General features: G+C 44.5%; 1 protein-coding gene across 1 annotated transcript; it reads left to right on the top strand.

Moving 5' to 3' along the window:
* The first annotated feature begins 80 nt into the window (after window positions 1–80).
* LOC116377420 (eosinophil peroxidase-like) lies at window positions 81–10,383 on the top strand. Its single transcript, XM_031839059.1, has 5 exons — window positions 81–184; window positions 274–532; window positions 8,610–8,780; window positions 8,897–9,134; window positions 9,229–10,383. Exons 1-5 carry the CDS (start codon window positions 167–169, stop codon window positions 9,431–9,433), a joined length of 891 nt encoding a protein of 296 aa, XP_031694919.1. The 5' UTR covers window positions 81–166; the 3' UTR covers window positions 9,434–10,383.
* The last annotated feature ends 1,309 nt before the right edge of the window (window positions 10,384–11,692 follow it).

Genomic DNA, 11,692 nt, shown 5'->3' with positions numbered 1-11,692 from the left:
CCTCATTTTATCTGACCTTAAAGGTGACGAGCGGTCCAATGAGCAAATTGGTCTGACCGCTTTACACACACTGTTCCTGCGTGAGCACAACCGTCTGGTTTATCATCTGGCACAGCTCAATACTCACTGGGACGGAGAGAGACTCTATCAAGAAGCACGTAAAATCATGGGAGGATATTCACAGGTTAGAGACACGTTTAGCTGCATGGATTACAGAAATATTGGTTTGTCTTCACGTGGTTCAATCAACTCAGTGTATTTTCTGTCTGTTAGGTTCTCACTTTCAGAGAATACTTAGGTCACATTGTTGGTCCAGACTTCATTGCCAGTCATCTTTCTACCTACCCTGGTTATGATGAACACGTGGACCCCTCGATCTCCAATGTGTTCGCCACAGCTGCCTACCGATTCGCTCACCTGATGGTCCAGCCCCACATGTTTCGTCTTAATGAGACGTACGAGGAGCACCCTGTTTACCCCAGCCCATTGCTGCACAAATCCTTCTTCACACCGTGGAGGATCGTCTTTGAAGGTAATGCCAAGGTCTTTTCACCTTAATTGAAAATATTAGAGACCAGTTAGGTTTGAATGTCACCACACCAATCACGACTCATCATCAGGTAAGACAAACCTGTTTTGCCATTAGTGGGCTGACATTTCCTCAGTCCAGGGACACAAAATGTATCTGTTGTTGAAACTAATAAGTATCAGTATACTGTATGTTTCAAAGCATGTGTAAAGGTGACCATGAATACAATATATTTGGGTTCGTAATGGCAGGCAGTGATGGTAGAGGTGACTATTTATTTTGGTCATTAGAGCAGAAAGTGGAACACTTAGCCTATTAAAAGCCCTGTTTATTTTTTCTCTATTTTTTGTCATGTTATCTGTTTTTCTCATGATTTGAGAGGTGATTCCCTGAGATTTTTAAAATCAGAAGTGGGCCTTAAGATAGGAAAGTTTGAGAACCACTGCAATAGGGTGTATATTTTCTTACTTGCTCAGAGCTCTGCTCTGCAATCTGTGCTGCCACTGATGGCTGGAGGCTTATTACAATAATACTGAGTAAATACGTCTGAAGAGTGCCATAGAGCTGAGCGAATGTGCAGGAAAGCAAACAATCCTCCGAGAGATCCTCCAGAAATCCATACGTATATAACAGTCTTACACTGGGTGAGGCTGGCATATTTCTCTAGAATTATCAGTGAAAGCAGAAAAAAACATAATTTCTTTCTCTTCCATCGATTGCCTTTTAAATCCTTTCCAGCATCGTGAATGACAGTGAAACAATTGTATTAATTGTGTCTAACAAAATCTTAATCTTAAATTAAGTTTGCCAAGTAAGCAGTTCTTGCTTTCTTTACAGCATTAAAAGAAACTCTGAGGTCTTTGAGATATGTACGATGCACTTCTAGCCCAGTGGCTTTCCAGAGCCGCTCTGTCCTGCAACACTTCGGTCTCAGGGAGCAGACAGCGTCTGTCATCCACGGAGAAGTGTTGTAGGCAGCCCTAGTCACTGCGGTCAAGTCAGCAGACACTCGGTTCTCCGTGGTCAACCCAGCAGACACTTAAATATTAGTGCACCTACGGTATATGCTGAAATTCACGGTAAACGCATTCAAACGGCACAGATCGGGAGCGAGCGAACGACTTTGCAAAGTTAGCGGAAAGATTAACGTGAGACAACATCTGGTTTCCAAAATAGGATGTCAACCAAGCGTATAAACAAATTGCATTTGTGGAAATGGGATGAAATTAATTATATTAACATTAAGTACATTTGAGGGTTGCTGGAAAGATAACGAAATTAATAATATCTGACTTACTGATATGTATGTGTTCAGGACATTTCTGACCACATCCAAACAAAAATCAAACATGTTAACTGTACCAATTAAGATATTTTATGAAGTACAAACTGAACTGAAATTGCACCTTCAAATAGCTAATTTCTGAAATGTTTAAGGAAATATAAAAATATTCTTGTCAATATTTCCATACAATGACTGATGTATATGTGTTCAGGACATCGTTGACTCATCCCATACTGAAAATCCGACATTTTAACTGTACCAATTAAGAAATATTTCAAAGTAAATGTCATACGTCTGTACCGAGAAAATATCTAATAACTGAATATTTCAGCTGCTATAAAAATATTTTTCTCAATAATTCTATACAATGACTGATGTATATGTAATCAGGGCATCGTTGACTCCACCCATACTGAAAATCTGACATTTTTACTGAGAGAGAACCAGGACATTCTGGTGTAGCATTTCAAAATTAAAGCCTGTCAAAATGTCATTCATGAGCCAACTTCCTTTGAATTTCAGATTAGATTTTAGAGGAAATGGTGCATAGTTACAAAATAATTTCACTACAGGTTAATAGCAGACCACCTCAATGTGTCACTCAGAGAGAACCAGGAGGGAGAGCCTTCATAGCTTGGACCAAACTAGGCTCAGGTGTCGCTCATCAGTGGCCGATTAACATCTTGAAAGACAGACAGCAAACAGGACACAGACCCCTAATAGAAGGGAGGGGTCATCACAAAGATATCTTAATTGGTACAGTTAAATTGTTTAATTTTCTGTATATGTGTAGTCAGAGATTTCCTCAACTTGTGTACATCAGTCATTGTCTGGAATTATTGAGAAATTAGTTTTTATAACACTTCAAATATTCACTTATTAGATTTTTTTGGTACAGATGTATGACTTTTACTTTGAAATATCTATTAAACAGTAAAATTGTTAGATTTTTTGTATGGGTGGATTCAACAATGCCCTGAACAAATATACATCAGTCATTGTATGGAATTATTGAGAAAATACTTTTTATAGCACCTGAAATATTTAGTTATTTGATGTTTTCTCAGTACAAATGTGTGACTTTTACTTTGAAATATCTCTTAATTGGTACAGTAAAAATGTCTGATTTTGAGTATGGGTGGAGTCAACGAAATCTTGAAGATACATGCATCAGTCGTATGAAAATATTGACAAGAATATTTTTTATAGCACCTTAAACATTTCAGAAATTAGCTATTTGTAGGTACAATTTCAGTTCACAGTTTGTACTTCATAAAATATATTAATTGGTACAGTTAGCATGTTTGATTTTTGTTTGGATGTGGTCAGAAATATCCTGAACACATACATATCAGTAAGTCAGATATTATTAATTGAATTATCTTTCCAGCAACCCTCAAATCAAAGAATAAAGACACTTCATCCACAATGTAGTTGCATTTTCCCTTTAACTCACGATATGCAGGTAACATGTTTTATACTTGATGTAAATATAATAAATTTAATCTTATTTCCATCCATCCATCCATCCATTTTCCACCACTTATCTGGGGTCGGGTCGCGGTGGCAGCAGGTCAAGCAGGCCGACCCAGACCTCCCTCTCACCGGCAACATGTTCCAGCTCATTCTGGGGGATCCCGAGGCGTTCCCAGGCCAGCTGGGAGATGTAATCTCTCCAGCGTGTTCTGGGTCTTCCCCGGGGTCTCTTCCCAGTTGGACGTGCCTGGAAAACCTCCAGTGGGAGGCGTCCAGGAGGCATCCTAATTAGATGCCCGAACCACCTCAGCTGACTCCTTTCGACGCGAAGGAGTAGCGGCTCTACTCCAAGCTCCCTCCTGATGACCGAGCTCCTTACCCTATCTCTAAGGCTGAGCCCGGCCACCCTACGGAGGAAACTCATTTCGGCCGCTTGTAGCCGCGACCTTGTCCTTGCGGTCACGACCCAGAGTTCGTGACCATAGGTGAGGGTAGGAACGTAGACCGAGTGGTAAATTGAGAGCTTTGCCTTCCGGCTCAGCTCCCTCTTCACCAAGACGGTCCGGTGCAGCGCCTGCTTTACTGCTGCAGCTGCACCGATCCGTCTGTCGATCTCCCGCTCCATTTTACCCTCACTCGTGAACAAGACCTCGAGATACTTGAACTCCTTCGCTTGAGGTAGGCACTCCGTCCCCACCTGGAGGGAGCAATCCACCGGTTTCCGGCAGAGCACCATGGCCTCAGATTTGGAGGTGCTAACTCTCATCCCCGCCGCTTCACACTCGGCTGCAAACCGCCCCAGTGAATGCTGGAGGTCACGATCCGAGGAGGCTAACAGGACCACATCATCTGCAAATAGAAGAGAGGCGATCCCGAGACCCCCGAGACTGACGTTCTGCGCCCCCAGGCTGCGCCTAGATATTCTGTCCATGAAAATCACGAACAGGACCGGTGACAAAGGGCAGCCCTGGCGGAGGCCAACACCCACCGGGAACGTGTCTGACTTATTGCCGAGAATGCGGACACAGCTCCTACTGCGGTCGTACAGAGACCGGATCGCCCGTTGTAACGGGTCCGGCACCCCATACTCCCGCAGCACCCCCCACAAGACCCCCCCCGAGGGACCCGGTCGAAATCCTTCTCCAAGTCCACAAAGCACATGTAGACTGGTTGGGCAAACTCCCAGAACCCCTCCAGTAGTCTTGCGAGGGTAAAAAGCTGGTCCACTGTTCCACGGCCGGGACGGAATCCGCACTGCTCTTGAATCTGAGGTTCGACAAGCGGTCGGAGCCTCCTTTCCAGCACCCTGGCATAAGCCTTCCCCGGGAGGCTGAGTAGTGTGATACCCCGGTAATTCGAGCACACTCTCCGGTCCCCCTTTTTGAAGATGGGAACCACCACCCCGGTCTGCCATTCCATGGGCACTGATCCCGACCCCCATGCGACATTGAAGAAGCGTGTCAGCCAGGACAGCCCAACTATGTCCAGCGCCTTCAGCATCTCAGGGCGGATCTCATCCACCCCCGGCGCCTTGCCACCAAGGAGCTTTTTAACTACCTCAGCGACCTCTGCCAGGGATATGGGTGAGCCTCCCCCTAGATCTTCAGGCGCTGCCTCCTCTGCAGAGGACATGTTGGTCGGGTTTAGGAGTTCCTCAAAGTGCTCTTTCCACCGCCCGACGATGTCCTCCGTCCGGGTTAGCAGTTCCCCCCCTGCTGAGAACAGCCTGGGGTAAGCCCTGCTTTCCCTTCCTGAGCCGTCGGATGGTTTGCCAGAACCTCCTTGAGGCCAACCGAAAGTCCTTCTCCATGGCCTCCCCGAACTCCTCCCATGCCTGAGTTTTAGCATTCGCGACCACCGCAGCTGCAGCCCTTCTGGCCTGCTGGTACCTGTCAGCTGCTTCAGGAGACCCCTGGGCCAACCAGGCCTTGAAGGTCTCCTTCTTCAGCTTGACGGCTTCCCTCACCTCCGGTGTCCACCACCGGGTTCTCGGGTTGCCGCCACGACAGGCACCGATGACCTTCCGGCCACAGCTCCTAGCGGCCGCGTCCACAATAGAGGCTTTGAACATGGTCCACTCGGATTCCGTGTCCCCAACCTCCCTCGGGATGTGTGAGAAGTTCTTCCGGAGGTGGGAGTTAAAGACCTCCCGGACAGGGTCCTCCGCCAGACGTTCCCAGTTCACCCTCACTACACGTTTGGGTTTGCCGGGTCTTTCCAACCGGTTCCCCTGCCATCTGATCCAACTCACCACCAGGTGGTGATCAGTTGACAGCTCTGCTCCTCTCTTCACCCGAGTGTCCAAGACATACGGCCGCAGATCAAATGATACGATTACAAAGTTGATCATTGATCTCCGGCCTAAGGTGTTCTGGTACCAGGTACACTTATGAGCCACCTTATGTTCGAACATAGTGTTCGTTATGGCCAAACCGTGGCAAGCACAGAAGTCCAATAACGAAACACCATTCGGGTTCAGATCGGGCAAGCCGTTCCTCCCAATCACCCCCCGCCAGGTTTCTCCATCATCGCCCACGTGAGCGTTGAAGTCCCCCAGGAGAATTATGGAGTCGGTAAGCGCCGCCCTTTCCAGGACCCCTCCCACCGACTCCAAGAAGGCCGGATACTCCGAACTGCTGTTTGGTGCATAAGCACAAACCACAGTCAGAGCCTTGCTCCCCGCAACCCGAAGGCGCATGGAGGGGACCCTCTCGTTCTCCCGGGAGAACTCCAACACAGCGGCGCTCAGCCCGGGGCTCGTGAGTATCCCCACTCCCGCCCGGCGCCTCTCACCCTGGGCAACTCCGGAAAAGGACAAAGTCCAACCCCTCTCCAGGAGCTTGGTTCCAGAGCCAACGCTGTGTGTGGAGGTGAGTCCAACTATTTCTAGCTGGTATCGCTCCACCTCCTGCACCAGCTCCGGCTCTTTCCCCGCTAGCGAGGTGACGTTCGACGTCCCTAGAGCTAGTCTATGCCGCCGGCGATCGGCATGCCCGGGCCTCCCGCCCGACCCACTGCCCGGTCTGCATAGCACCCGACCCCGATGCTTGTCCCTGCGGGTGGTGGGTCCACAGGGTGGCTGCTCCATGGTGTTTATTCGGGCTGAGCCCGACCGGGCCCCATGGGCAAAGGCCCGGCCACCAGACGCTCGCCTACGAGCTCCCCTCCTGGGTCTGGCTCTGGGAGGGTGCCCCAGTTTCCCTGGTCCGGGCGAGGTGGCTGTAGTCCGTGGGCTAACTATCATAGGGGTTGTTTTGAACCGCTCTTAGTCTGGGCTCTCCCCTGAAACCTGTTTGCCTTGGGAGACCCTACCAGGGGCTAATGCCCCGGACAACATAGCTCCCAGGATCACTGAGCCACTCAAACTCCTCCACCACGATAAGGTGGCGATTCGCGGAGGAGATATATGAATAATAAAGAAATATGAATTCATGTTGTGTATTATTTTGATAATAATGCTTTACCTTCAATTAAATGTCATTAGTCCTGTAAAAATATGTAATCTGCCTAGAAACAAGCGATGGACAACTAAGGGTCAGAAAGTGGAATCTTATTTCCACATAATGAAATTTGTCTATACGCTTTGAAAAATTGAAAAAGTTTCAGGTTCGCCTGAAAAAAAAATGCACTGACAGCATGAATATATTTTTTTAATGACGCAGATGAAAGCTAAAAACTCTCCCAAATCATTGCACAACGTGTTTACAGTCTCCACAAACAAATTTTACTTCGATTGAGTGAAGCAGGCCAGTATAAATGAGGTCTGAGTCAAGCCAAATTCTCATTTTTGGAACCAGCTGTTGTGCTGCTCTATTCTAATTTTATATACTATATAACTATATATTAACTATATATTCACTTGTCTTATCACTAAGAGTATTCAATAATCCTAATAAAGCAGTTTGGCATCATTTTGAGTCATTTTGAGCCATTTTCAGCTGTCATATCTCTCCATAAAATATTCTCCTCTCAGTCCGTGTCTCTTTAAGCCTTTGTAAGGCCTGTGATTGGCGGATTTAATCATGTGACACCTTGTTGAATGCGGAAGAGCCTAACGAAAGCAGTAGGCGAGTTATTTAGAAGATTGACAGCCTGTTATCCACTAAAAATCTCGATATGCTTGGCACAACCCCCATGTCTAAATTCATTGGTCCAGCTGACTGAATGCTGGCCATTTAGTCCCAAAACCTCCCAGAAACGCCATTCTGATTTGAATGGATTAGCTGCATTTTTCCTCACGAAAACCACCAAAAGGTACGCTGAGTTACAATTTTGTTTTCTGTGGAGTGGTACTGCGTTTCGCTGGCTTTGTTTATGTAACTTTTAAACGGTTTGACGGAGAGGAACGAGACAGCCGTGAATCGACTCGGGGATGAGTCCTACTGCTGTTTTATGTATCAATCCGCCATGACAGCTGCCGGCTTTGTGATGACAGATGCAAACGGAATGCATAATACGCAGGTTTTGTGGTGAAAAATACGTGTTATTGTGGTAAATCTTCTAGATATATTAGTTCATGTATAATTGTGTTTGCAGTGTGTAAAATGGCGGGTATGATGATTTTGCCCAGACGTTTGTCATTAATTCGGTACATAATATGTGTGGAGGATTAACTATATTTGTTTATGAAAAGTGCATTCTACGACACACTACCACGCTAAACGGTCTCGCTAGGGCCCCAAATGGGGGCCAGTCGTCATAAAAGGGTTTTAATAGATGACACGTACGTTTTCGAGTTCACTGCGAGTTCACATCGAGGACACAAAGTTCAAATGCATATTTTTACCATTACAAGACCCGTTTACCATGGACCTCAAGGGAGTCCAGAAGAATGCTGAAATCCTGTTTCAGTATTTCAGAGGACTGGTTGGAAATGTCATTGCCTCGCACATGCACGACCAAGTCCTGGGCAAGTGGGCGTTTGGCCAAGATGCTGGGAAACTTTTCCAGGATGTCAGTTACCTTTGCGCCCGGAAAGCAAAAAGTAGCCGCCGCTTTTCTCCTCACGTTCCTCACGATCGAGTCTCCAATGAAACAGTTGGATGCATTCTTACATGACAACACTGAAAAAGTGTTAGGGTTAGAGTTAGTTAACTTTACTTAAAAGTAAGAAATGATATTGAAGTGCATATAATAGCTTATTCTTCTTATTCATATTTTTGTGTACATTATTATTATTACTATTATAATATTGTGAATATTATCATTATTATTAAAGCAGTTAAAAACTACAATGAGTTGCAGAGTGTATGAGGTCATGATTCTCAGTGGAATCAGCAGCACTAGCGAACACTTAAAATGTCCCCTCGTGTTCCTCAGGTGGTGTGGACTCAATCATCAGGGGCCTGGTGGGTCGTCCGGCCAAACTGAACACACAGGATAACATGATGTCTGATGAGCTGAGGGACAGGCTCTTTAAATTCACCAGTGAGTTGGCACTGGATCTGGCCGCCCTCAACATGCAGAGAGGAAGAGACCATGGACTCCCTGGTAGCCTATAACTCTCAATGAGTCTTTCTATTTATTTTCTTGTACCTCTAGAATTTTATGCAGACATACTTTATCTTAAACATGGCTACATTTTCACCCTTTGTGCCCCTTTTTAGGCTACAACCAATGGCGTAAGTTCTGTGGGCTGCCGCAGCCCAAAAATAAGCAACAGCTGTCAAAAGTGCTGAAAAATAAGAAGCTGGCCGCGAAACTGCTGAAACTCTACAAAACACCTGACAACATTGATGTGTGGCTGGGAGGAGTGGCTGAGCGGTTTGTCCCCGGAGGAAGAGTCGGACCTTTGTTTGCCTGCCTGATTTCCACTCAGTTCCAGCGGATCCGCCAGGGAGACCGGTAAGCACTAAAAATGCATTATTGGCTGACATGTACTAAATATGTGCAGATAGTTGTGTTACCCGCACTTTTAAACATTAACTACCAATTTCAGACTTTGGTGGGAGAACAAGGGAGTTTTCACTGAGGCCCAGAGGGACTCCCTGAGGAACACCTCACTCGCCCGTATCATCTGTGACAACACTGGTATCACTGATGTACCAGCACAGCCCTTCCAGTACTCTACAAGGTCCAGTTTCACTGAATGTAAAGACATCCCTGCCTTTGATCTCAGTCAATGGAAGGAGAATATTGAGTAGAAGTCTCCCCCTGTCTGACTAAAGGCAGCTACATCTCAGGGCATCTGATTTTACTGTGTGTTTAAATGTAAGGGCAAATATACATACAATATCTGCTGGATATAAATCTGAGTGCTAGCTATCAGTTGAAATGTAATATTTTCTTAGTTCCTTTTTATTTGATTTTTTCCCTCTTCAAAATGTAGATTTTTATTCCTGACCAATGAATGTGACCTCTCTGATAATTTACAAAATGTACAAAAAGAATTATGTGGAATATAGTATTGTTTGTTTTAAGAGTTAACAATTTACATCACCTTAAGTGTAACATCATGAATAAGTGTTATTTTGAATTATGACTCAGTATCATTTTTCTAATAGTTTCAAGATCTCTGGTGCTTGTGCAACATTGGACCATGAGACAATACATACTGCACAGCATACAGGGGTCACACTGGCTTGGTATATACCATGTTTAAATATATAACATTTGATGAAGATTATATATAATAATCACATACAAGTCAAATCACAATAAATGAATCCATTGATCAACTTATTTGATCATGCTGTGTGCTACTGCTTACATTCTTACAAATGTTGTCTGCGGGACCTTGAAACCATAAATCAGTGCGTGTGTGTTTTTGGTGTGTTTGGAGAATTTGAATCATTTTTAATAAGATGACATTTTGCGACTGTGAACTCCAAATGTGTTAACAGTGTTTGCCGTTTAGTTTGGTTTACATGTATGAAGTAAGATAACCAACACATGAATACTTACCACTTACTACCAAAGTAGCATTTAAACAACATTTCATGCAGCTTTACCTTCATAGTTTCTATCTGAGCTCTGGGGCACTAATGACACTAACGACATTTCAATCAGGAAAGACTTGATTCGAATATAACAATGATTTATTATACATGGATAAAATATGAATAGTGCAAAGTCTTTGGCGATTGGACTCCATCCTGAAGCAATATCACCGAGGGTAGTGATGAGGTCAGATAAGGCCCAATCCCCCCTGGAGTCCAGACACTGGTGGTGGTGGTGATGAAGGGAGTTGCTGCAATCTGATGACGAATGAGGAGCATGACTGTGATGCTGACTGGAGGTGACTGGGGTGGAGGAGGGTCACATCTGCTTAGACCTGAAATGACAACTGACAGCAGCAGAGAGGAGAACACTTTTTAAAGTTTGACAGCAATGTGATTGGCTTCAAGGAAACTGCAGAATCTGGTTGGTTAATTTAAAGTGAACGCCCACAATCAGTTTATAGAGTAATCACAAGGAGAGAGAGATTAAGAATGAAAAGAAGAGAAGATATAGTGTTCCTGACTGAATTGATACTTAAGCTTCATTAACAGCGGTCTAGACACAAGTCCTGTCAGCCTTCTGTAGACTATGTTGCTCTTTAAACTAAGCAGTTGCTCTGACAGTCTAATGATGACGCAGTTGGGTTTTTCATTGTAATAAAAAATTCACTCAATGCCGATGTAAAAATCATTAAACAGGACATTTATTCTTGCAAGAAGGAGAGAGAGTTGATTCACATACAGAATATGCATCAAGGCTGCTCATAGGTCTGTCTCTAAGTCTCTGATATTTATACTGAGGATAACATACAAGTGCGTTGGAACAGAGTAATTTGCATAAGTTCTGGACACATCACTTTGGAGACGTTTCTTTGACAATTCGTTCTGTTAAAGGGTAATCTTATCCTAATCAGGAAACGTCATGGTTGCAAATCAGCCTACGTATATATACTGACGTGAACACAACAGATTTACTATCTTTCCTTGACGCCCGTTCATAAGTAAACAAACAGATGAGATAGCCATTAAGAAAGACAACTAAGACACTTAATGTCTTAACATTAGAACACAGCTGAGAAAGCTTGTGTGAAGATTGGTTCATACATGGACACAGAGTTTATGGAACCAGCTGCTTAGATTACAGTGGCTAAACAAAAACACTGTTTAAGTTTTTCCAACAGAATCTATACGCATATTCAGGATACTTTATGCTGGCCAGACAGCAGTGGACTTGGTTTAGATGAGTTTACAAACTGCTACAAGTACTTTTGTTTTTTGATGCTTTGGCAACATTGTTCTCGAAGCTTTCATGCCCGTAAAGTCCCTTTCAACTGAATTGAATTGTTAGAATTTGAGTTGATATGTGGGAGTGCTTATATCATTACTCTTTAATATCCCACACACCCTTCCAGCCAACACATTTATTTTTTTACTTGATAATTGCTACAAAATGTTGCCAAAACA

The sequence above is a fragment of the Anarrhichthys ocellatus genome, unplaced genomic scaffold, assembly GCF_004355925.1.
Source record: "Anarrhichthys ocellatus isolate YVR2014 unplaced genomic scaffold, GSC_Weel_1.0 scaffold1228, whole genome shotgun sequence".
Lineage (NCBI taxonomy): Eukaryota > Metazoa > Chordata > Actinopteri > Perciformes > Anarhichadidae > Anarrhichthys > Anarrhichthys ocellatus.
The sequence above is the reverse complement of the archived record's forward strand: the minus strand, read 5'-3'. Positions and strand labels throughout refer to the sequence as shown.

Coding starts and splice junctions, on each gene's coding strand:
- LOC116377420 (XM_031839059.1), top strand. Junction 533..8,609: donor GTGGAGGATCGTCTTTGAAG/GTAATGCCAAGG, acceptor CGTGTTCCTCAG/GTGGTGTGGACTCAATCATC. Junction 8,781..8,896: donor AAGAGACCATGGACTCCCTG/GTAGCCTATAAC, acceptor GCCCCTTTTTAG/GCTACAACCAATGGCGTAAG.